This window comes from Panulirus ornatus, chromosome 19, assembly GCF_036320965.1.
Source record: "Panulirus ornatus isolate Po-2019 chromosome 19, ASM3632096v1, whole genome shotgun sequence".
In the NCBI taxonomy this organism is placed as follows: Eukaryota; Metazoa; Arthropoda; class Malacostraca; order Decapoda; family Palinuridae; genus Panulirus; species Panulirus ornatus.
In genome coordinates, this window is record NC_092242.1 from 26591879 (window position 1) to 26619507 (window position 27629).

At 42.0% G+C, this 27629-nt stretch overlaps 2 protein-coding genes across 2 annotated transcripts in view; one reads left to right on the forward strand and one right to left on the reverse strand.

Moving 5' to 3' along the window:
* Positions 1–5385, forward strand: part of LOC139755466 (phospholipid-transporting ATPase ABCA3-like) — a 151899-nt gene extending 146514 nt beyond the window's left edge. Inside the window, 3 exon segments of the mRNA XM_071673799.1 lie at positions 1376–1611; positions 2595–3203; positions 4681–5385. Of these exon segments, the coding sequence (XP_071529900.1) occupies positions 1376–1611; positions 2595–3203; positions 4681–5097 (1262 nt within the window). The 3' untranslated portion in view covers positions 5098–5385.
* A 1605-nt stretch (positions 5386–6990) lies between these two features.
* The window catches only part of LOC139755468 (D-beta-hydroxybutyrate dehydrogenase, mitochondrial-like), a 29477-nt gene continuing 8838 nt past the window's right edge, over positions 6991–27629 (reverse strand). The window contains exons 4-9 of the mRNA XM_071673804.1: positions 21911–22079; positions 19523–19678; positions 15529–15634; positions 11740–11801; positions 8290–8423; positions 6991–7588 (exon numbers count right to left, since the gene is read on the reverse strand). Coding sequence (XP_071529905.1) covers positions 7433–7588; positions 8290–8423; positions 11740–11801; positions 15529–15634; positions 19523–19678; positions 21911–22079 — 783 coding nt within the window. The 3' untranslated portion in view covers positions 6991–7432. The remainder of the gene's footprint in view (positions 7589–8289; positions 8424–11739; positions 11802–15528; positions 15635–19522; positions 19679–21910; positions 22080–27629) is intronic.

Consider the following 27629-nt stretch of genomic DNA (forward strand, 5'->3'; position numbering starts at 1 on the left):
TCATACAGTGGCTAGGATACAGTCATACAGTGGTTAGGATATAGTCATACAGTGGTTAGGATACAGTCATACAGTGGTTAGGATATAGTCATACAGTGGTTAGGATATAGTCATACAGTGGCTAGGATACAGTCATACAGTGGTTAGGATACAGTCATACAGGGGTTAGGATACAGTCATACAGTGGTTAGGATACAGTCATACTGTGGCTAGGATACAGTTATACAGTGGCTATGATACAGTTATACAGTGGTTAGGATATAGTCATTTAGTGGTTAGGATACAGTCATACAGTGGTTAGGATACAGTCATACAGTGGTTAAGATATAGTCATACAGTGGTTAGGATATAGTCATACAGTGGTTAGGATACAGTCTACAGTGGTTAGGATACAGTCATACAGTGGTTAGGATATAGTCATTCAGGGGTTAGATACAGTCTTACAGTGGTTCGGTTACAGTCATACAATGGTTAGGATACAGTCATACAGTGGTTAGGATACAGTCATACAGTGGTTAGGATACAGTCATACAGTGGTTAGGATACAGTCTGTGGTGTACATCTCACGAGATGAACATCAAGATTCACTTCCACTCATTACACCAGGTTTCTCTGATACCCAGTCATCTTAACGTTATGAACACAGACACATCCAGCCAGGCGCCGTGTAGAATGCCTCACTGTAATGAATGGAGAGAAAGATTGACGAAACAAATGAACACAATATGTCAACATGATGCAGGCCTTTGTAAAACTCGTCCAAAATGGCACCACACATTCAATTCAACCTTCATCCTCTAGCACAGAAACGTGAACTAAATCAGAATTCACAACCTCGCATGTAACACAGAAGTTGAAAAAACAACAGATCTCTAGGTCCTCTCGAGACACAAACATAGATTTAGTGGGTATAAAGTGATAAAGCAAATATCTGGCTTGAAAATTCCTGTAAATTCTTTTTTTTTCCACTTTACGGAGGAAGAGGAAACTAGCTGTCAGCAGTACTCATCTTCCATCAAGGGTAATTGAACATTACCTGAGGCTCATACCTGGATGTTAAAAGCGTAAATAAATTATCGGTGCGAAGATAATGCTGATTCTTTTTCTTAAAGAGAAAAATTATATCTTCTAAAGACCCATTTAGCTTTATATCTTTTTGTTAAATACTATTCACATAAGTTCTATATAGATACAAAAAGTCTTTACCAAGTCAGAATGTAAGGTGAGATATGATGAGACATTTTGATAAAGATATAAGACTAACTGTACGACAGGAAGCTACAGAATGATCATTCTGAGACTTATGAAATTAAATTTCTATTTGTACACTTATCATTTCAACACGAGACCTCCTGACCACATCATCTTTCTCCAGGTGGATCACTGGACACAACGCTCCTGGTCTCGAAGTTATCCAAGCAATACACTGGTTCTATGATACGAGCCGTGGAGGACGTCAGCTTCAAGGTAGCTCCTGGCGAGTGTCTGGGCCTCCTTGGGGTTAACGGTGCAGGCAAGACCACCACCTTCAAGATGCTCACGGGAGACGAGGTGCCAACGGCAGGAGATGCCATGATAGGAGGCTTCTCCCTCAGCAGAGAGAGGAACAAGGTGGGACGTTATCATGGCTTCTCCCTCACCAGACACAGGGTCAAGGTGGGATGGTATCATAGATGGCTTCTCCCTCACCAGAGACACAGTCAAGGTGGGATGGTATCATAGATGGCTTCTCCCTCACCAGAGACACAGAGTATTGGTACTACACCTATGATGCTATTCAGGGAGGTAATCTCTACCATGTCTGGTCGGCATGTTAAAGAGATCACTAATTCAGAGAACGAGATCCTTGTATTACATGTGTATACTGTCGTGAGAGCTACTCGAGTGTTGTTATTAGCCTTATCTAAAATGAAGTTTTGTGTTGGAAGGAGAATTATAAGGTCCAGGACCTACTATGGGGAATGCAAACTTGAGGTATGATGATCTTTACATCATAGATGACAAACATGGCGGCATAACCAAGATATGACCAGTAAATTTAGGTCATTGTCTCAATACTGATAAAGTGGAGGGAGGCCATGAGGCTATATTTAGGTTGCCTGAAGGAATACTAACTCAGCACGTGTGACCCATGGATGTACGGGGATGAAGGGAGACACATATATACTGGTAATGGGTTAAGGATGTGTGCTGGCCACTGTGAGGCCGGATTGTAGACTTGTGTTCAACATTGTGTTTCATAAGTTGACTCTGTGACCCTGGGATTACTTCTCATTACGTCAGTGATAACATTTCTCTTTATAATCCATTACTCTATCATGTTGCTTTATGGCAGCAAAGTATTGTTTACCCTCATAGTAACAGACGTGGTTAAGGTTGTCACGCCAAGACTTGAGGCTCAGGAAATCACACATGACCTGAGATTATCTCACTTCAGTAACTGGGAGGCTTAGAATCGATAGCGTTAATGTTTAGGTTAAGAAGTATTACCTTTACCTTATATTGGATTGTGACAACACTTAATGACAAACATCCTAGAATAAGCTCTTACTAATTTGGTTCATAATCCAGTATGTGTCTTCTTTCATGAACAGTTCGTTCAGCACATCGGGTACTGTCCTCAGTTTGACGCCATCATGGGCGAGTTAACAGGGGTAGAGATGCTGCAGCTCATGGGTCGATTGCGGGGTCTCAACAAGGCACAGCTGAGAGAAGCTGTGACCTCTCTGGTCGCTCTTGTGGGGCTGACGGAGTGTGCGGAGCGGCCATCCTCGACTTACTCCGGAGGTAACCGTCGGAAGCTGTCGACGGCCATGGCGCTAGTGGGCTCACCGCCTCTGGTGTTCTTGGACGAGCCCACCTCTGGCGTTGACCCTGTCTCCCGCCGGCGGGTGTGGACGGCCATCAGCCAAGCCATAAGCAACGGCCAGAGTGTTGTCCTCACCAGCCACTCCATGGAGGAGTGTGAGGCGCTCTGTTCCCGCATCATCATCATGTCTCGGGGAAATCTTCGATGCATCGGAACCACAGGTCATCTCAAGGCCAAGTTCGGCCAGGGTTACAGCCTACAGGTGAAGTTGAGGACCCAAAGTCTCGGTTGGAGCGACAAAACAGGAGACGAAGTGTATGATATCAGGAAGGCTGAGCTGATGAACACCATTCAGGAGTACCTGCCTGGCGCAACGCTCACCGATCAACATAAGGTCAGTTGCTTTTCATTAGATTTTCTCGTTGATATTTGATATAGTGAATAAGGTCAAGGGTATCTTTAAGGCTTCCTAGATTTTGCAATATAAGCAAAATGGTGATGGAAGAATGATAGCAAGTTTGACCCTTGATCAGTGGTTTACAAAGGGCTTTTATTGTTCATTCCAACTGGCAATCAGAAATTCAGAGAAAGATACATTGTTCACTTTTGGTAACATTTTCTTAGGATTATATTTTTTTTGATTGACATGACAGGGACAAAGCATGACACATTCAAAGACCATCTTGGGTGGGAGGAATAATGTGATAAAGAACACAGAAATGTATGAGGGGCTCGGCAGGTGTTGGTGGACCTGGATCTTGAAGGTAGAAGGATCATATGAAGAGGAGGCGACAGAAGGAGGAGAAGTCCACAGCTTCGCTGTTCGAGGGAAGAAGGAGGCATCACAACTGTCAATCCTCGAATAGTTAGTCTCTACACAGAATCTGTGGGAAGTAGCAGACAAACGCGAGCCTCGGGTCCAATATTTTGGGTTAAGGACACTTGCAGACACTTTACAAAGACATTAGTCAAATAATATCCGTAGACCAGAAAAAGAGAAGCAATACTGAGGCTTACAGAGGCGAAGGATAAAGAGAGGTTATACCAGGAGAATCAGTGAGACGAAGGGCTTTTGATTTTCGTCTCACTAATAAAGAAGTGGAGTTAAAACCATCCCAAATATGTGAGCATTACTCTCCTACTGCTGCTGCTGTTAAACAAGAGAATGAAGTACAGCACCTTTACAACACCCCCAGCTTTTGGGAGGCAGACTTTGTGTTGGAAATTAGGTGGGAGTTTCCAGGCCAGGGAAAAGGATATGGTGGTTCCTAAAACGTTTTAGTTGTTACAGGGTTGAACTGTGGTGTTTTGAGCTTGAATAGAGGGGAAACGAGTGACATTTAGAAAGAGATTTAAGGAAAAATGATGCTTTAGCGCTCTTAGCTTCACACTAGGTTACTACTTCCTCATTCTGGGTCATTGTACAGGTGCGAAATGATTCAGTACGAGAAAGAGAACAAGCACTTCAAGGAGGATGGGAGGGAAAGTGAGTTGATGTGTATCAAGTGGAATCATCAACAAGAGAGTGAGTAGGGCTGGAAACTGAAGGGAGATCTTGCATAGAAAAAAGAGACTAAGCGATAGTACAGAACCCTGTGGGATGTCACTGTTCATAGGATGAGTCCATTACAAACAACTGTCTGTGACGGACTGGCCATGTCGTGTAGACCATACGCCTTGGTGACATGGAGCTGGGAGGTGCTGTGAGACCCTGCACGAGGAACACCAGGAGAGGGTATAGATGGAGTCACTGGAAGGAGAAATGGCAAAGGGTAAGAAGTAGTATGATCCAAAGTGGATAAAGGAGAACTTACAACTAGTTTTAAGATTTTCTTCGCAGTTGTGCATCAATAACAAATTATAATTTTCAGGGCATGCTAGCGTATCGGATTCCCAACAGTGTCCCCTGGGGTCAGCTGTTCTCTGTAATGGAAACCCTGAAGGCTGGCTATCACCCTAGAACAGCTACGAGGCCGCCAGAAGACCAGACCGACACGACTTCTTCCCCGTCCATTGTGGAAGTGTACGCCGCGTCTGACACGTCGCTGGAGCAAGTCTTCCTCTCCTTCGCGAGGGAGGCAGCCACAGAGGAGGAATCTGCCAAAGTCCCCGGTACACCAGTTGTCTCCTGTACTGCTCTTGATCCTGTGGGGGTTCTTACATCATCTGGCCCTGCTGTTCCCCGGATGTCTGTCCCTACAGTAGTGTCAAGCACCAGTTCCTTCAGCCGAGGTGATCCGGTTCAGCACGATGCACGGTATGGGTCGCTGATGGTTACAGAGTTATAGTGAAAACTGTTGAATGGAAAGTATGTGTGTATATATAGTACTATGACATCATTGTGTATATTCATGTTTTTTAGATGTATTGAACATTGTATAGATATCTGTTTGTCTTGTATCTCTATGCAAAGGTAATCCAGTCATCCGGGCTACGTAATTCATCGTGCGTTCATAGCGGGTTCCTAAGCTAGAAGATATCATACACACTCTCTCTCTCTCTCTCTCTGTCTCTCTCTCTCTCTCTCTCTCTCTCTCTCTCTCTCTCTCTCTCTCTCTAAGTGGATGATAAATGTTCCAGTGAAAACTTAAGAGATCTGACGAAACAGTGAAAAACGTTCGGAAAACCAAGATACGAGGCGAGCGGTCCACTTGGATTCTATAGCAGGGGAGAGGAACTAGGACCTGCAGTGAGGTTATGCTGAACCTTCTGTGATCATTTTTCTTTTATCTTCGCATCTGAACTTCCTCTTGTGATGACCATGTTGAAAACTGGGTCATATAATTTCACACAAGGTCACGAGATGTGTTCAGTATTAGATGTATTCAGTCATAGAACAAACGAGGCTTCAGGTCAACAGGGACTACTCCTGCACTCCTGAGCTCGACGTTATAAGCCGTCTGTACAATGATGCCAGACACACATACGTTGCCATAATCGTATCTTTACAACATCAAATTTTTCAGTTCATTTCACGTCGCCTCACAGTCTCCATAAAATTAACTCAGCTCTGGCTGGACAATTCAACTATCAAGACGCATTTCAGTGCAACAACATCAGTTTCAGACAGTCAAGGTACGGGGAAAAAAAAATGAAAATTTACGAGGGTGAATATTTGGGTCATATACGGCAGCTGTCGGTTAAATTACCTGTCTTACAATCCTGAAGACAGTTGGCGTTAGTTCAACGCATCAACTGTGGAGGTGCGATCTATAAATACACAGGCTGATATTAGACATAAGAAACAATGATATAAACTTTTTTTTCATATCGCATTAAGATTTAATCATCTCTGTAACAGAGGAAGTGTGTTTACAAGGAAGTCATTACTGTTCAGCTGATTTGAATCGAAATTTAGCCATAATTCCATAAAGTCACTATTTACATATCTTTCTCTGAATCCCTGTCATTTTTCGTTATACATATATATTATATATGTATATATATATATATATATATATATATATATATATATATATATATATATATATATATATATATATATATATATATATATATATATATATATATATATTTTCTTTCTTTCATACTATTCGCCATTTCCCGCATTAGCAAGGTAGCGTTAAGAACAGAGGACTGGGCTTTTCAGGGAATATCTTCACCTGGCCCCCTTCTCTGTTCCTTCTTTTGAAAAATTAAAAAAAAAAAAAAAGAGAGGGGAGGATTTGCAGCCACCCGCTCCCTCCCCTTTCAGTCGCCTTCTACGACACGCAGGGAATACGTGGGAAGTATTCTTTCTCCCCTATCCCCAGGAATGATACATATATATATATATATATATATATATATATATATATATATATATATATATATATATATATATATATATATATATATATAAATACAGTGATTTCATTTCTATCACTATAAGTTATATAGTTTAGATAATGAGCCGTAGTCTAAATAGATATTGTATGAAATAAAAAGGTTTTCAGATGCACATAGTTTTTCTACCCATTACAAAGATGAAGAAAGACAATAGAGTGATATTTGGAACATCATCATCAGAGGCAGTTGAAGCCGTTGAGGTGGCTGAGAACAGAGCGTGAACAATCGGCCAGATGATGCAGTGTGTACCAAGGGATATCAAGTATGAGGACTGACCCTCACTGACGATGACGTAGTTGAGGAATTGACTGACTGGTAGAGGAAACATGGAGGAAACTTATGGTGTTTATTTTGTAATCATTAACAACAGAGCGTAGATCGAGGGAACGTAACTCGATCATGAGGGATATGACCGGGAGATCGAGTTTAGATTTACACTGCATAAAGGATGCTGGAGCAGGACGAGCTTCAACTCTTGTAGTAAATGGGAATATGAAGGGCAACAAATGGTGGACAGGCCTCTATCTAAAGTTCTTATGGTTAGGCCCCTATCTCAAGTTTTGGTATATAGGCCTCTATCTGATCAAGGCTGTGACTGACAATCAGTGATTACTAAGGACAAAAATAACTGGTCAACTATATTAGGATAACAGGTTCCAAAGCGTCCGGGCAGGTCAGGACGGGGTCAACACAGAAACTTCACCAGTTGATGGTTAGCTGCACAGGGTCAGGGGGAAGTTGTTTTGGTGGTCATGAGGCTGGCTGTAGATAAGATCAGCAGTAGAAAACATTGAAGACCCAGTCCGGCAGGTGCTGCGAGATGAAGACCCTCAAGACATAGTAACCGTTGGCGGAGCAGTACCTGGCTCGGGGGAACCTTTGTGTGAGCGACTTGACCATCACCTCGATCACAGGCTGGATGTCTGCCTCCTGTACAGAGAGGGAACAATCCGCTAAACTTCTAGATGGATCTGGTTTAAGTCATGACAATGAACAAACATCGCCAGATATCCTTTGCTTCAACCATTATCAGTTATGAGCAAGAACTATGTCTATCATTTCTTTTTTCTGAACTTTTCACAATTTTCTGCACAAGACTGAGGTAAGAGGAGAGAGTAGGAGGGGCAGGTAGTGATAAAGGTACTGTTAACCATTTCTGTTTACTGTCTAGTCACCGACGTAAGGAGCGGTGGGAGAGCTTGCATCCTCTGCAGACCTCTACGTGTAACCCAAGCTTACCATGATTCAACACGGTATGAACGGAAGATCTCCATCCTCTATTCACGGAATTTTTTTTGTGGATAGTTTATTCACATCCCTCACAAAACCCTTAATACCTAACTTGGATCATCATTTGATAATAAGAGAATATTATTATGACTGCATGACTTAGGAACGCGGGATCTATCAACTCCGTCTCCTTACAGTTCTTACAGTAGTTCTAAGGTGACTTAATCTATCGTTGCACTACTTTACTTAGCTATGTGTGGAATCCATACACATTTTCGGGTTGAATTTCCATATTGTTTCCATGATAGGATTGATCTGGCCATTACAGTACCCCAGACTTGGTGCAGAACCTGCCCTACTCCGGTACCATAATCTAAGTCTCGGTCTTTGAAATGTCTTACCCCATGATCTACCATGGCGGCATAAGCTTCCTTGAACGCCGTCTCCCCGTAGGCTGCTCGCACTTCCTCACTCATCGTGGACCAGCAGTTGTCCCTCTGACTCTCAAGCATCTCCTTCGTCAGCACCTTCGTGGCTGGCGATAAAAGGAAACACTCATCAGGAGAGAGAGAGAGAGAGAGAGAGAGAGAGAGAGAGAGAGAGAGAGAGAGAGAGAGAGAGAGAGAGAGAGAGAGAGAGAGAGAGAGAGAGAGAGAGAGAGAGAGAGAGAGAGATGAATAATATCTTGGGTTAGACTTGGCATATTACCAGCTGATAATGGTGGACTCATCTCTGGTTCAATGAATAAATGTGAACGATCGTCCCTTCTGCTTCCACAGATGATCATCTTGGTCGTGACGTACGTAAACATATCCAGTGATGCACACACTTAGTATTTCAAAGCATGGCAATGACGTCATGTTCTTAGTCAACAAAACATTAGTACGTGTTCTCTGTTTTTGGAATGAGGATCAATCAGCCGTCATGCCCATCAATCAACCGTCAAGCCCATCAATCAGCCGTCATGCACATCAATCAGCCGTCATGCCCATCAATAAGCCGTCAAGCCCATCAATCAGCAGTCATGCACATCAATAAGCCGTCAAGCCCATCAATAAGCCGTCAAGCCCATCAATAAGCCGTCAAGCCCATCAATAAGCCGTCAAGCCCATCAATAAGCCGTCAAGCCCATCAATAAGCCGTCAAGCCCATCAATCAGCAGTCATGCACATCAATAAGCCGTCAAGCCCATCAATCAGCCGTCATGCACATCAATCAGCCGTCATGCACATCAATCAGCCGTCAAGCCCATCAATCAGCCGTCATGCACATCAATCAGCCGTCATGCACATCAATCAGCCGTCAAGCCCATCAATCAGCCGTCATGCACATCAATCAGCCGTCATGCACATCAATCAGCCGTCAAGCTCATCAATCAGCCGTCATGCACATCAATCAGCCGTCATGCACATCAATAAGCCGTCATGCACATCAATCAGCCGTCAAGCACATCAATCAGCCGTCATGCACATCAATCAGCCGTCATGCACATCAATCAGCCGTCATGCACATCAATCAGCCGTCATGCACATCAATCAGCCGTCAAGCACATCAATCAGCCGTCAAGCCCATCAATCAGCCGTCAAGGCCCATCAATCAGCCGTCATGCACATCAATCAGCCGTCATGCACATCAATAAGCCGTCAAGCCCATCAATAAGCCGTCAAGCCCATCAATCAGCCGTCAAGCCCATCAATCAGCCGTCATGCACATCAATAAGCCGTCAAGCCCATCAATCAGCCGTCAGCCCATCAATCAGCCGTCATGCACATCAATCAGCCGTCAAGCACATCAATCAAGCCGTCAAGCCCATCAATCAGCCGTCAAGGCACATCAATCAGCCGTCATGCACATCAATAAGCCGTCATGCACATCATAAGCCGTCAAGCCCAATCAATCAGCCGTCAAGCCCATCAATCAGCCGTCAAGCCATCAATCAGCCGTCAAGCCCATCAATCAGCCGTCATGCCCATCAATCAGCCCGTCATGCCCATCAATCAGCCGTCATGCCCATCAATCAGCCGTCATGCACATCAATAAGCCGTCATGCACATCAATCAGCCGTCAAGCCCATCAATCAGCCGTCAAGCACATCAATCAGCCGTCATGCACATCAATCAGCCGTCAAGCCCATCAATCAGCCGTCAAGCCCATCAATCAGCCGTCAAGCCCATCAATCAGCCGTCATGCCCATCAATCAGCCGTCATGCACATCAATCAGCGTCATGCACATCAATAAGCGTCAAGCCATCAATCAGCCGTCAATGCCCATCAATCAGCCGTCATGCAACATCAATAAGCCGTCATGCACATCAATCAGCCGTCATGCCCATCAATCAGCCGTCAAGCCCATCCAATCAGCCGTCCATGCACATCAATAAGCCGTCAAGCCCATCAATCAGCCGTCATGCCCATCAATCAGCCGTCAAGCCCATCAATCAGCCGTCATGCACATCAATAAGCCGTCAAGCCCATCAATCAGCCGTCATGCCCATCAATCAGCCGTCAAGCCCATCAATCAGCCGTCATGCACATCAATAAGCCGTCAAGCCCATCAATCAGCCGTCATGCCATCAATCAGCCGTCAAGCTCCATCAATCAGCCGTCATGCACATCAATAAGCCGTCAAGCCCATCAATCAGCCGTCATGCCCATCAATCAGCCGTCATGCACATCAATCAGCCGTCATGCACATCAATCAGCCGTCATGCCATCAATCAGCCGTCATGCACATCAATCAGCCGTCAAGCCCATCAATCAGCCGTCATGCCCATCAATCAGCCGTCATGCACATCAATAAGCCGTCATGCACATCAATCAGCCGTCATGCACATCAATCAGCCGTCATGCACATCAATCAGCCGTCATGCCCATCAATCAGCCGTCATGCACATCAATCAGCCGTCAAGCCCATCAATCAGCCGTCATGCCCATCAATCAGCCGTCATGCACATCAATCAGCCGTCATGCCCATCAATCAGCCGTCATGCCCATCAATCAGCCGTCATGCCCATCAATCAGCCGTCATGCACATCAATCAGCCGTCATGCCCATCAATCAGCCGTCATGCACATCAATCAGCCGTCAAGCCCATCAATCAGCCGTCATGCCCATCAATCAGCCGTCATGCACATCAATCAGCCGTCATGCCCATCAATCAGCCGTCATGCCCATCAATCAGCCCGTCATGCCCATCAATCAGCCGTCATGCCCATCAATCAGCCGTCATGCACATCAATCAGCCGTCATGCCCATCAATCAGCCGTCATGCCCATCAATCAGCCGTCATGCACATCAATCAGCCGTCATGCACATAAGATACAGAAACATGAACTGTCACAGTTTTATGCCTGGACAGGAGGGATCCTGGCGTGACTCCGTCATGTCGTTTCTGGAGGAGGTGTCCTGCAGCCTCATGCTTGCGCTACACGCAGTAGCAGGGACAGGACGGACTCCTTTAAAGTGAGAAATTCTTTGACGAGTCTGTATTCTGTCTCGTTGACTGACGATAATACAGCCTCGCCAAAGATGACGTTACAGTAGCTGTGTAACCTGCAGGAAGCGGAGTACGGTAACACCGACTCCTCTGATGACATATTCCACGCGTGAAACTCGTTTTCTTTGTCTGCTTTTGTACTATTGTAGGAAAACTTGGGATAATTTGCCCATAACTGAGTGGTATATAGAAACTTGATATATAATTGTTTATCCTAAAACGTTAGATCATTTCAAAGAAAACTTAAATTCTCATAACATATGCACACAGACTCTAAATCAAGTAGTCACGCGTAACATTTGTGCATCACTATGAAAAAAAAATCTTACTTGAAACTTTAATGAGAGCATATTACCTATAACATGGCTGCCAGGTTCAATAATGCAGACTTTCACGCCAAACTGCTTCATCTCCAACCTGTGGGGAAGGTACAGTTTAAACACAACACACATAACACATTAAGAACATAGAAGAAGAAAACTGTGTTCTAAGTAATCTACGCAGAAGTGCAACAATGAATGAGGAAAACACATGACATCAACGAGACAACTGCGCTAACTCACCACCTGCCGTGGCTTTCTTCAGAAGTTCTTGCGATGATAAGATTCTTTATATTTTGGTTCATATGCTTAGGTTTGAGCAGTTACATGCCAAGGGAAGTAAAGAGGATTGCATTGCAGTTTTGTATGAGAATCTTCATTATAGTAATAAGACTGAGCCCAAGATCTGAGAGCTAAGCCAAGCGTCTAGCTCGGCTCGATTTTATGGAAATTAAAGATGGAGTGAGACAAGTTAGATGACCACGACCATACAACTGTAACTAGATTTGTTAGGATGAGGCTGTTAGAAAGGGACTTTGAGGGTCTCACAGTGGACTGTGAGAAATCATTAGATGAGTGAACTGTAGCCATGTGTACGTGTGCAAGATGGTGGCACCTCAAGAGAAGCGTGGTCAGAGGCTGCATCACGTGGAGGAAGACATTAACACTAAGGAATCACATGAAAGACCATAAGAGCGTCATTAGATGGGAGACGAAATAGGGGATTTGAGGAATTCAGTCAGAGTTAGATAGCGAAATGGGATCCACAGAAGAGATTCAGATGGAACGTAACTAGAATGATGAAAGTGCGATAAAATGAACATTTTAAAGAAAAAAGTCACAAGGGTCATCACTAGATGTACGGACGTGAGATAGGAACACCAAAGATGCCCATAACACAGAGACCAGAGATTATTGATGATGGAATGGAGGCAAATCTTGGACGTAATGATCAATTACAGAGGATGTGGCTGTGGCAGAAGAGATGCCAGGGATGCTACATCAAATGTATTGTATATACATGGGTAATAATCAAATGATGCTTTAGGGTAATATTCGCTGTTAGAGACAGGATGATCAGGGAAATATATGGTTTGTTAGATATAGTGTTTAAAGGAGTGGCAAGTATGAGTGCAGGTTGTGAAAATGATGATTTCAGATTAGAGCCAGTGACATACATGGGTTTTTGACGAACCTGCACGACAGGAATTAGCTGAACAGTTCATTCCATGAAGGTTAAATACGTTGTTGAAGCAGGAGATGGATACATGCAAACCATTGACAATTTCTGAAGTGGAAGGAGACCATATTCTATCCAAAGAGGAAAATTCGGAGGAGGAAAAAATACTGATCAAAGGGCCACAACAAGCCATGGACATACAAAATGCAATTATGATAAAAAAAACAAAGGGAATTAGTGGATATGGTCAAGACACAAGAGTATGACCAGGAAAAACCACGTTCATTTTGGGGTTATGTAGCCAAGAGGGACTAAAGCAAGTTAAGCAAGACACAAGTAAGAAAGAATTCAGCAAGGTGTCGACTAGAGGTGTTAGACCGAAGGAAGAAAAGTAAAGAACGCATCGAAAGGCCAAAAGCAGGAGTGGAAGGGGACAAACGTCATGACTACCTTACAGGAGACCGGAAGAATGTGTTGAACTACAGACCAATCTTTCTGACACGTGTGGTCTCCAGTGAACTGGAAAATATCATCAGAAACCAACTAGATGACTACTCGGGAAGAAGCTACGTAAGCGAGAGACGAAACGGACATAGGGATAGAAACAAGTAACAAATTTCTTAGAATTGTACGAGAGAGTGAGTTCTTTATCAGAAAAGTTGTGTTAGCTAGTGTGTACTTAGGCTGCCAGAGAACATTTGAACCACGTAGGGGGATGATGAAGACTCTGGATCTTCAGGTGGGGATAAGGGGCACGACTACTTTGATGGCTAGAAAATGACCTCCGTGGAAGGGAACAAAAAACGGATGTTAGAGAAGCCTTCTCGAAATACTAGGTCTGAGTTAACAGTGTCGAGGTGCAGGGCTCAGTCCTGGGACCATTGCTCCTCTTCCTCTTGATCTGTGGAAATCACTTGTTGTGTGAGGATTAGACTCATACCTTAGTGTGTTTGTGGATGATATCTTGGTCATGAAGGAGAGACAGGGTGAGAAGGATTGTATCAACTTACAAGGGTCCCCAGACACACTCCAAAGTTGACGTGATGTATGATTGACGAAATTCGTCGAGGTAGAACAGCCCGAGGCCATAACATGCATGAATCTTGTGTGAAAATATGTAAAGTACAGGATATGTGTGATGGCAGGACGGAATAAACTAAATGATAGATCTATAAATGTGGACAGAACACAGAAGTTCAGAAAGTTTTTCATTAAGTTTAAGAGATGTTGCCCCACGCGTGCAGCAGTCCCTCCCCGTAATTCATTACCAGCACATGTAACCTTCTGACGCATGACAGAAGATATTCTCGGTGTAGGATGGGATAACCAGAGGCGTACCACAGGGTACGGTTCTGGGACTAATGCTACTCTTGATCTATGTAAATGACTTGTCAGATGGACTGGCCTCACACCTGAGCATACTGACAAGTTATGTTGTCATAAGTGAAGTGAGGAATGATGGGGATTGCATCAGTTTATACGTGACTTAAGAAAAAGATCCAAAGTTGGTCATATACATGGATGATAACATTCAGTGCAAGTGAATGTAAAGTAATGAGGATGGGACGCAGCTAAAGGCCTCGATACAAGTTTCATATTACGAGAAATGAAATGCAACTCTGTGTGTGTGTGTGTGTGTGTGTGTGTGTGTGTGTGTGTGTGTGTGTGTGTGTGTGTGTGAGTGAGAGAGAGAGCGAGCGACTTGGGGGTCGAAACTGAACCAAACTTGTCACCATAGATTCATCCCCCAGAACTATGAAAGAGACAAACTGTCTGATGGAATATATGAGAATCGCATTTAAGGAGATGGATAAGAGATGGTTCATTCGACTTTTCGCAGCATATTTAAGGTTTCAACTAGAGATCACCTCTCAAGTTTGGTGACCGGACTCAAAGGCGTACAAACATGTAATAGAAAAGGTCCAGAGGAAAGCACCTAAGATGATATTGGCCGAAATTGAAAAAGGTTTACGTGTGAGGCTAAAGGCCACGAACATACCCACCATGGAAGAGAGATGAGTAAGGGGTGACTTAATCAAAACCCTCAAGCTTCTTGATCAGTCTGATGACACTGGCAGTGAGCAGTTCTCCCATAGTTACAAGGACAGAGCAACCAGAAGACATAGACGTGAAACTTAGCCAGAAACTTGTTATAAAAGATGTAAAGAAATGCATTTATACTATCGCAGTGGAAGAATGAATTATGTGAATAATGATACCGTGAACGCTGACGTCATGCGTAAGTTTGAGATGTTGTATCATTGTGGAGAATGTTGAGGAAATAGAACACTGAGAGGGTAGAAATCCCTCCACGTGTTGATCAAGTAGGGAATTACAGGTGTAAATAGTATTACATGCTTCCTTCTCTCCCAGTCATTGCACTGCTCTCTCTCTCTCTCTCTCTCTCTCTCTCTCTCTCTCTCTCTCTCTCTCTCTCTCTCTCTCTCTCTCTCTCTCTCTCTCTCTCTCTCTCTCTCCACTAACTCAAAATTACCAAGCACTTTCAATGTCTGGTTGACACACTAGGCATCTTTCCCCACATAAAGCTTTCTGGTCATAGAGGGTACAACATGCAGTGGCACACCTGAGGTAGAATCCTCACCCCGCGACAGCTGACGTGAGTCAAGAGGCGGCATTTCCTCACCTGAGGCAGTCGCTGAAGCCCTCAATAGCGTACTTGGAGGATACATAGGCTGAGTTGTAGCTGATTGGGGAGCGACCCAACACAGACGTCACGTTCACCACGCGTCCTGTAACGTCAGGGGAAAAGTCACGATAAAGATGAGAGATAAGAGATAAGAGAGGAAAAAAGAACGTAGTCGTAACTAAGAGATCATCATCATCATCATCATTATCATCATTATCATCATCATCATCATCGTCATCATCATCATTATCATCATTATCATCATCATCATTATCATTATTATCATCATCATCATCATCATTATTATCATTATCATCATTATCATCATCATCATCATCATCATCATCAACATCATCATCATCGTCATCATCATCATTATCATCATCGTCATCATCATCATTATCATCACTATCATCATCATAATCATCATCATCATCATTACAATCATCGTCATTATCATTATCATCATCATCATCATCATTATCATCATTATCATCATTGTCATCATCATCAGCATCATTATCCTCATCATCATCATCATCATCATTATCATCATATCATCATTCTCATCATCATTATGATCATCATCATTATCATCATTATCATCATCATTACCATCATCATCATCATTACCATCATCATCATCATCATTATCATCATCATCATTACTATCATCATTATCATTATTATCATCATCATTATCATCATCATCATCATCATCATCATCATCATCATCATGTTCATCACCATTATCATTATTACCATTATCATCATCATTATCATCGTCATTATCATCATCATCATCATCATTATCATCATCATCATTACTATCATCATTATCATTATTATCATCATCATCATCATCATCATCATCATCATCATCATCATCATCATCATGTTCATCACCATTATCATTATTATCATTATCATCGTCATTATCATCATCATCATCATCATTATCATCATCATCATCATTATTATCATCATCATTATCATTATTATCATCATCATTATCATCATTATCATCATCATCATCATCATCATCATCATGTTCATCACCATTATCATTATTATCATTATCATCGTCATTATCATCATCATCATTATTATCATCATCATTATCATTATTATCATCATCATTATCATCATTATCATCATCATCATCATCATCATCATCATCATGTTCATCACCATTATCATTATTATCATTATCATCGTCATTATCATCATCATCATCATTATTATCATCATCATTATCATTATTATCATCATCATTATCATCATTATCATCATCATCATCATCATCATCATCATGTTCATCACCATTATCATTATTATCATTATCATCGTCTTTATCATCATCATCATCATGATCTTCAAATAAAAGTTGTTCAGTGTCAATACATAATATCCATTTCATAATATGTTAATGAGCCTTTATACCACCAATCCTCACCTTAACTGCGCTCAGCATCAGTAATCATTAAGTGACAACTTTCTTGTTGACGTTACGTACGTCCAAACGATAAATTCATCAGTCCTTTCTCCCTCAGTCTAAAGCCATTGATCTATCGTAGCATCTCCTCTTACTCTAAACCTGGACATTGTATTTCATTTCTGAACATAATGATTAGATCAGTGAGGGCCTTTTTATTGAGGGGGACCGTGGTTGCTGACCTGGAGCCTACATTTCAGGGCGCCCCCTAAAACCAAATTTTGATATTACCTTCGTTATCATTAATACATATCATTTGTATGATGACTATTGTATTGCACTCACATGGATAAGGGGAAGTGGGAAATATGTACGAGGCTTATAGACCATCAACGTTAAGCAACTCTCAGGGACCCCAAATGACTGTTTAAACCATGGCTCTAACCTAACCTTGTGGCCAACTCTAATGTTCATACAAGATATCCCTCTTCAGAACACATCTTACATCTAGAACCATCTTCCTCAGAACTTGCTTCATTTTTCATTCCATTTTGTATCTTTAAACTAGCCACTATAACATCCTAATGCCTGTTCTTTCCATATTCATTATATCTTGATTCTCTGAGCATAATACCATACCATTTTCCACGACTACCATTTTCTTTAATACCCCTTTTTTCCCTTAGCTGATATTGTCTTAATCTCCTTCTGATATTTCCAAAAACCATCGGGTCTTATCAGTATAAAGAACAGCAGGAAGATTATTTCACATTTTCCAGAGCCACAGAGACTGTGTGTAAATGAAAGTGGGTATTCTTTATGGAGAAAACGTGCATTACTTATACATAAACATGTATGTATAATAATGAGACATCTTCACAACTGCAAAAACAGAATAATACTTCCATCTGCAATATTTCATGTATAAAAAAAAAATCATTGAATAGTCACAAAGAATTGTATATACTGTAAACAGGAAAAAGACTTCTCTCCGTACAAAGAGATTCATTACTTTACGTTATAAATAAGAACCATCAAAACATTATGTAAACAAAGAGCGGCGAGACGTGTCAACACCGGACGGCCAGAGCGGCCCACCTTGGCCTCGTCACTGTCTTTCTAAATCAAGTCCAGAAGAATCGTCCTTACCCAGTACAAGTGGTTGGTGCCTCCCTGTCTTGAACACTGTGTTCAAGTTTGATCGCCATACTTGAAAAAAAAGACATAGAGGAATGGAGATAATACAGTGTCCAGCTGTGAAAGCCAACTAAACTTGATCGTGTAATCTCAGCTTAGAAAAGAAAAGGCAAAGAGTGATCTAAAACAGGTATATATATATATATACACCCTACCCTGAGCCAGGAATCCATTTTATCGACCAACCCTAGGGGTAGATGTACAGCTGGGTTGACTGTGGACCGGCTGCCGCAACCAGGATTCGAACCTAGGCGCTCGACCCTGGGCGGCCCGTGAATGCGTCACGGTCAGAAACGCTACCCGCTACACCACAGGAGTCCATAGATATAATGTTCTTTCATTCTATAAGTTTATTTGCTTGTTTTTGATCTTGTAAGTTACTCAGTTTTCTGGAAGCTTTGAATTTCAAGCACCTAATTAGACCTATCTATATCATTCTATATATCAAGTGTTTCCCTCTAATAGTTTGATAACATCATAGTTCAACCCAACAGTAACACAGACATATTTGGCATAGCCATATCCTCCGCTGTTGTCTTCAAAACCTCAAGTATCACCTCTATCACAAATTCTGCTTCTCAAAACCTTCGGGTGTGTTTAGGAGCCGGAATTCTTCTCGTTGTCAGCTATTTCATAACCATATTCTTCCCAGTATTGATAACTGCTCACATATATGGGGTCGCTCTTCCTTCACCTCTCTCCGTAGCAGAATGCAATCAAATCCCTTTCATTTCGATAACTTTCCTTGTATCGCTTTTCTCCAACTGTCCTCTTCCATCCTCCCTGATGCTGCTGCTCCCTTGCTAATTCTAAATGTATCATTTCGGCCACTGCTATCATAACCTGCCTACATATGTTCCTACCACCAAGACATGGCATGACTCTGGCTACTTCTGTGTGGAGACTGATCACATGAGGATGAACCGTTATGAAACCTCTTCCCCTCAAATCAAGCCGTGGAATTCTCTTTTTCGTTTGTCTTTCCCTCGAACTTCACATTTCTAACTGGAAGGGTCAGGTCTATAATTGCCTGAAGAGATCTGACCAATGTCTTCATTCTTTTTCTCATATTCTGTCTTGCTTTCACCCAAGATGAACTTGACTGCAGTATGTTTTGCCCGTGTCACGGCGGTCACTATCTTATAACAAAAGAGCACAACTACACAATCCTGGCTGAAAATACATGCAACGTATGTTGGAAGAGACTGTGAAACCCCTCCTCACCTTTGGGTACATCATTATCCTTATGCCTCACAAATACAAGTTAAAAGAGATCACAGGTTAATTTGGTCAGGCTTCATATGGGTACTCAGATCTTATCTTCAACTCTACATAAAAACACACGAAGAAGGAACTCACCTTTACATCGTCTTATAAGAGGCAAGAATCGCTTGGTGACAGCAACTAAGCCAAACAAGTTGACGTCTGCGACTTTCTTGAAGTGCTCAACGGGATTCCATTCCGTACTTCCAACCAGGGCTATCCCAGCATTGTTCACCAGACCCCAGAACACCTCTGCAGGGATGAGTGATGATCAGTAACGTTCACAGTTGATTAGTAATGTTCAATCTCCACTCATGGTGCTCCACTTTGCTGTGTAAGGAAAACATCTTTCACCCTAGACGTTACTTTGTCATCGTATTTTACAAACTCTCGGCATCGCCTTCATCCCGACCCGTCTGAGAAGGATGAGCCTAACAAACGTAGATCAAGCGGCACAGTATGAAACATTCATGTGAAAACGCCTCACAAATATAATCTGTGGAGCAAAGATATTCTAATGATAGTAAACAATGATATAAGGATGATAACAATAACTTCAGTCATGCATCGTATGGCATCACTCTCTTATCAGCTAACAGCTGCAGTTGGTCGAGCCTGAGACGTCTCATCCAAGAATTATGTGAATATGATCACGGAAAGCCTTGTACCTGGGAATGACAGATAGCAGGAGATCTGGTGAGCCACGAAGTGGTTATCTGGTGAGGGACATTACGTGAGAACGACTGATAAAGGAGACCTGGTGATCCATTACATGGCTCTCTGCGGCCACGTTCTTGTTTGTTGTCGAAACTGTAAAGCAGAGAGCGCCCTCCCACCCATAGCTCCCTCCAGCCCACCAACTGGCAATAATAAAACTGAGACTGGACACCATGTTGTACTTATCATCCTACTGGAAACTTTATAGGAAAATGTGAACGGGGAAAGTCCCTCGCTCTGAAACTTTATTGATACTTTTATGAAAAAAAAGTCAGAGCAAAGATCGTTGTTTAAGATTTTCGCGAAATAGCTTCACCACAGTATATGTTGTAATTTAGATAACCTGTGGGATTATAACTTCATCGAGATGCAGTAAACAAAATAACATCGGATCAGACTCACCATAACAACCTTCAAGACCCAATTATCTTGTAGATTATATCACATGACACTTGCTGGTGTCCTCAACTGCCAGGTCCAAACTCTCTCTTACATTACTCTGTTTAGCGCAAATTAAGACCATAGTATAGGAGAAATGAAACGTTAGCAAGTTGCAGACTGAATGATACGTCATTGTGGCTCATGACTTGTCTTTCACACATACACACGTACACACACACACACACACACACACACACACACACACATACACGGCCTTAGGTCATCTTTTACTGAATAAAACGACACAATTAGTGAAGACGGATCGTATCCTTAAGGTATCTTAAGTTTGTGCCAAACACGGTGTGTATGTGTGTGTGTGTGTGTGTGTGTGTGTGTGTGTGTGTGCTAAACTAAATTTGCATGATGAATGACAGAGGGAGATCCGTTGTTCAGTCTCCTACCGGAGTTTGAGGAAGGAAGGAGCGCGCGCTTCGTGGCCGCTGTACATAGCCATCGCACATCCTCAGTGGTGTCCGTGAAGTTCACTGTCGTGAGCCGGAAGCATGTACGTACGTACGTACGGACGTGTGTCCTTGGTGTAGCGGGTGGCGTTGCTAACCATGACGCATTCACGGGCCACCTGTACCGTCTCAGCTACGAAAAAATAAAAAACTGCCTCCAGCTGCATCTTGTAATCTACAGCAAGTATCGTTACGTGACCCAACTGGTGACATGCTGGTAGGGTGCAAGGAGAGTGCACACAGACTGGAAACATTGTGACAGCGAAGATGGAACTGTTGGACGTATAGGGTAAATCATGCTGATCATAAACCATCTTGTTCTTTCTCACAGCAAACGAACACTTTATTTCTTTAATTATTGGACATTGTAAATACGTGCCCTGTAGGCCTTGAATCCTCAACCATGTAATTCGGTCGAAATAAATCGAACTGTTTCTCCAGGCGACTGTACACACACTGGAAAGAAAAGAATGGGTCGACATGGATCCAGGTGAGTGGATACAGACTGCAAACAAGGCCCTCTTGTCCATCATCTGTCAGGGTATGGACTGAGGATCATCAGGAGGAGGAGGAGGAGAAGAAGAAGAAGAAGAAGAAGAAGAAGAAGAAGAAGAAGAAGAAGAAGAAGAAGAAGAAGAAGACAAGAACAATATGTTCCCTCCAGGAGATAATGATGTGTTCACACTTTACCTCACGTGTAGAGCGTTCTTCAGGACAAATGCTTCTCTCTGTCTGTCTGTCTGTCTGTCTGTCTGTCTCTCTCTCTCTCTCTCTCTCTCTCTCTCTCTCTCTCTCTCTCTCTCTCTCTCTCTCTCTCTCTCTCTCTCTCTCTCTCTCTCTCTCTCTCTCTCTCTCTCTCTCTCACCTCCAACAGGAAGTTTATTCTTGACCTCTTCCAAGACATCATCAAGCTGCTCATTGGAGGTTAAGTCCAGCTGGAGGACATGGAGGCGCGCTGACCCCTCCCGCTTGAGGCGAAGGGCGCCCTCACCTCCAGCTTTAGCGAACAGGCAGCCCGCAAACACCCGGAAACCCTGATCAGGAAAGATGATATAAATTGAGATACTTAGAGCTTGCGACTACTGTACTGTCTATACCATATATATATATATATATATATATATATATATATATATATATATATATATATATATATATATATATATATATTGCTTTGTCGCTGTCTCCCGCGTTAACGAGGTAGCGCAAGGAAACAGACAAAGAATGGCCCAACCCACCCACATACACATGTTTATACATACACGTCCACACACGCAAATATACATACCTATACATCTCACTGTACACATATATATATACACACACAGACATATACATATATACACATGTACATAATTCATACTGTCTGCCTTTATTCATTCCCATCGCCACCTCGCCACACATGGAATGACATCCCCCTCTCCCCTCATGTGTGCGAGGTAGTGCTTGGAAAAGACAACAAAGGCCCCATTCGTTCACACTCAGTCTCTAGCTGTCATGTAATAATGCTCAAAACCACAGCTCCCTTTCCACATCCAGGGCCCACACAACTTTCCATGGTTTACCCCAGACGCTTCACATGCTCTGGTTCAATCCATTGACAGCACGTCGACCCCGGTATACCACACCGTTCCAATTCACTCTATTCCTTGCACGCCTTTCACCCTCCTGCATGTTCAGGCCCCTATCACTAAAAATCTTTTTCACTCCATCTTTCCACCTCCAATTTGGTCTCCCACTTCTCCTCGTTCCCTCCACCTCCGACACATATATCCTCTTGGTCAATCTTTCCTCATTCATTCTCTCCATGTGACCAAACCATTTCAAAACACCCTCTTCTGCTCTCTCAACCACACTCTTTTTATTTCCACACATCTCTCCTACCCTTACATTACTTACTCGATCAAAACACCTCACACCACATATTGTCCTCAAACATCTCATTTCCAGCACATCCACCTTCCTGCGCACAACTCTATCCATAATCCACGCCTCGCAACCATACAACATTGTTGGAACCACTATTCCTTCAAACATACCCATTTTTGCTTTCCGAGATAATGTTCTCGACTTCCACACATTCTTCAAGGCTCCCAGAATTTTCGCCCCCTCCCCCACCCTATGACTCACTTCCGCTTCCATGGTTCCATCCGCTGCCAGATCCACTCCCAGATATCTAAAACACTTTACTTCCTCCAGTTTTTCTCCATTCAAACTTACCTCCCAATTGACTTGACCCTCAACCCTACTGTACCTAATAGCCTTGCTCTTATTCACATTTACTCTTAACTTTCTTCTTTCACACTTTTTACCAAACTCAGTCACCAGCTTCTGCAGTTTCTTACATGAATCAGCCACCAGCGCTGTATCATCAGCGAACAACAACTGACTCACTTCCCAAGCTCTCTCATCCACAACAGACTTCATACTTGCCCCTCTTTCTAAAACTCTTACATTCACCTCCCTAACAACCCCATCCATTAACAAATTAAACAACCATGGAGACATCACACACCCCTGCCGCAAACCTACATTCACTGAGAACCAATCACATTCCTCTCTTCCTACACGTACACATGCCTTACATCCTCGATAAAAACTTTTCACTGCTTCTAACAACTTGCCTCCCACACCATATATTCTTAAAACCTTCCACAGAGCATCTCTATCAACTCTATCATATGCCTTCTCCAGATCCATAAATGCTACATACAAATCCATTTGTTTTTCTAAGTATTTCTCACATACATTCTTCAAAGCAAACACCTGATCCACACATACTCTACCACTTCTGAAACCACACTGCTCTTCCCCAATCTGATGCTCTGTACATGCCTTCACCCTCTCAATCAATACCCTCCCATATAATTTACCAGGAATACTCAACAAACTTATACCTCTGTAATTTGAGCACTCACTCTTATCCCCTTTGCCTTTGTACAATGGTACTATGCAAGCATTCCACCAATCCTCAGGCACCTCACCATGAGTCATACATACATTAGATAACCTTACCAACCAGTCAACAATACAGTCACCCACTTTTTTAATAAATTCCACTGCAATACCATCCAAACCTGCTGCCTTGCCGGCTTTCATCTTCCGTAAAGCTTTCACTGCCTCTTCTCTATTTACCAAATCATTTTCCCTAACCCTCTCACTTTGCACACCACCTCGACCATAACACCCTATAGCTACCACTCTATCATCAAACACATTCAACAAACCTTCAAAATACTCACTCCATCTCCTTCTCACATCACCACTACTTGTTATCACCTCCCCATTAGCCCCCTTCACTGAAGTTCGCATTTGCTCCCTTGTCTTACGCACTTTATTTACCTCCTTCCAAAACATCTTTTTATTCTCCCTGAAATTTAATGATACTCTCTCACCCCAACTCTCATTTGCCCTCTTTTTCACCTCTTGCACCTTTCTCTTGACCTCCTTCCTCTTTCTTTTATACCTCTCCCACTCATTTGCATTTTTCCCTGCAAAAATCGTCCAAATGCCTCTCTCTTCTCTTTCACTAATAATCTTACTTCTTCATTCCACCACTCACTACCTTTTCTAATCAACCCACCTCCCACGCTTCTCATGCCACAAGCATCTTTTGCGCAAGCCATCACCGCTTCCCTAAATACATCCCATTCCTCCCCCACTCCCCTTACCTCCTTTGTTCTCACCTTTTTCCATTCTGTACTCAGTCTCTCCTGGTACTTCCTCACGCAAGTCTCCTTCCCAAGCTCACTTACTCTCACCACTCTCTTCACCCCAACATTCTATCTTCTTTTCTGAAAACCCCCACAAATCTTCACCTTCGCCTCCACAAGATAATGATCGGACATCCCTCCAGTTGCACCTCTCAGCACATTAACATCCAAAAGTCTCTCTTTCGTGCGTCTATCAATTAACACGTAATCCAATAACGCTCTCTGGCCATCTCTCCTACTTACATACGTATACTTATGTATATCTCGCTTTTTAAACCAGGTATTCCCAATCACCAGTCCTTTTTCAGCACATAAATCTACAAGCTCTTCACCATTTTCATTTACAACACTGAACACTCCATGTATACCAATTATTCCCTCAACTGCCACATTACTCACCTTTGCATTCAAATCACCAATCACTATATCCCGGTCTTGTGCATCAAAACCACTAAGACACTCATTCAGCTGCTCCCAAAACACTTGCCTCTCATGATCTTTCTTCTCATGCCCAGGTGCATATGCACCAATAATCACCCATATCTCTCCATCAACTTTCAGTTTTACCCATATCAATCTAGAATTTACTTTCTTACACTCTATCACATACTCCCACAACTCCTGATTCAGGAGTAGTTCTACTCCTTCCCTTGCTCTTGTCCTCTCACTAACCCCTGACTTTACTCCCAAGACATTCCCAAACCACTCTTCCTCTTTACCCTTGAGCTTCGTTTCACTCAGAGCCAAATATTCAGGTTCCTTTCCTCAAACATACTACCTATCTCTCCTTTTATATATATATATATATATATATATATATATATATATATATATATATATATATATATATATATATATATATATATATATATATATATATATATATATATATATACATATATATATATATATACATATATATATATATATATATATATATATATATATATATATATATATATATATATATATACATATATATATATATATATATATATATATATATATATATATATATATATATATATATATATATATATATATATATATATATATATATATATATATATATATATATAGTTTCGCCAACGGAACTACCTTGGCCCAACAGTGATGCTACTACGTTTGTGAATCAAGAACCATTGCAACACAAACCTCGCCAGGTGGTAGAGTGTCCCGCGGTGTATCGAGACAGATTTCCCCAGAACTTTTTTAAAGGGGAAGTAAATGTTTATAGTTGTGTTACTGGAGTGATAGTTTTCATACATGGTGCTTTGACAAGAAAAATATATATATATATATATATATATATATATATATATATATATATATATATATATATATATATATATATATATATATATATATATATATATATATATATATATATATATATATATATATATATATATATAAGGGGTCCCAGGTTCGATCCTGGCTGATGGAGCTTTGTATGTTCTATGAAGGTGCGCGTTCATATACACTTTATTCGTATTCATATAACTCCTCGTTGTACAGTCAGGTTCGGTAAAACGCTCTCAGCTGGCTATGTGTTCTGTTCGGAAACAACCGACAGACCCCGTTGCTCACCATAGTGAGACGAAGGGTATTCGAGTACTTAATATATATATATATATATATATATATATATATATATATATATATATATATATATATATATATATATATATATATATATATATATATATTCCATTCTTATCCACTGGGAAATGAAACACGATAAGTTCGCAAGTGCACTTTCGTTTAATGATCACATCATCAGGAGAGACACAAGAAATAATTATCAGTCATTTGATATACAACGAAGAGACGTAGCTAGGACGCCATTTGGTAAACAAGTAACTACCCTAATAGGGGTCGAGTGCGTTCAAGTCTGGCAACATGCGAATCATAAAATTCATTATGTGGACAAGAAATGTGACTGTTTACAAATTCTATCAACAGTAAAGCTATCCAAGTTGTATAGACCTTCACGAATATTAATTTACAATTTTCTGTGTATTTAGTAACAGAAAATTCAGTGATATTTCTCGTGGTACAGGAGTTAAGAGTTAATAGCTGAGATGGCTTTACTCGTCAGTACAATGACCATTATTTTTACCATGATTAAACAAGGCATTGCTTTTTGTCCACACGCTCCTTAATGGACCCAGGACCTTAGCCTTCTTACCCACAGTAAGATTCACTGCCACATCCGTTGCTCTACAATCCTCACTTCCTCCCTGTCTTTTCCATTCAAACTCACACTGAGATTATCCTGTTTTGCATCCTCACTAAACCTCACAGTCTTACTTTTGTTCACATTTACACTCGACTTCCTCCTCTGAAACACTCTCCTAAACTGACACTCTCCCACACTCAGACATCAGGCTCTGGTGTCTGCCACAAAAGCCGTGTCATCTGCAAACAACATTGACTCACATTTCAGGCAAACTTACTCTCAGCACACTCGCCCCTCTCTCCAAGTCCCCCCTCATTTACATTCCTCACCGATTCCTCACAGATTCTACCATTATGATGGCATCACACACCCTTGATGCAGACCCAACTTCATCGAGAACCACACATCCTCTTCCCTTCTTACTCGCACATACGCTTATACTTGCGATAAATCCTCTTCATTCAGTAGCTATCCTCTCACGACCCTCCGTGGTGTAGTGGTTAGCATTACTGACTATGGGTCAGCGCGGGATCGCCTGGGTTCAAACCCTGGGAGTGGCAGTCAGCCTATTGCCAACCCAGCTGTTCATCCTTCCCTCGAGACAGGTTAATAAATGGGTACCTGTAAGAATATAGTGTGTATGTGTGTGTGTGTGTGTGTGTGTGTGCGTGTGTGTCTGCATACACAAA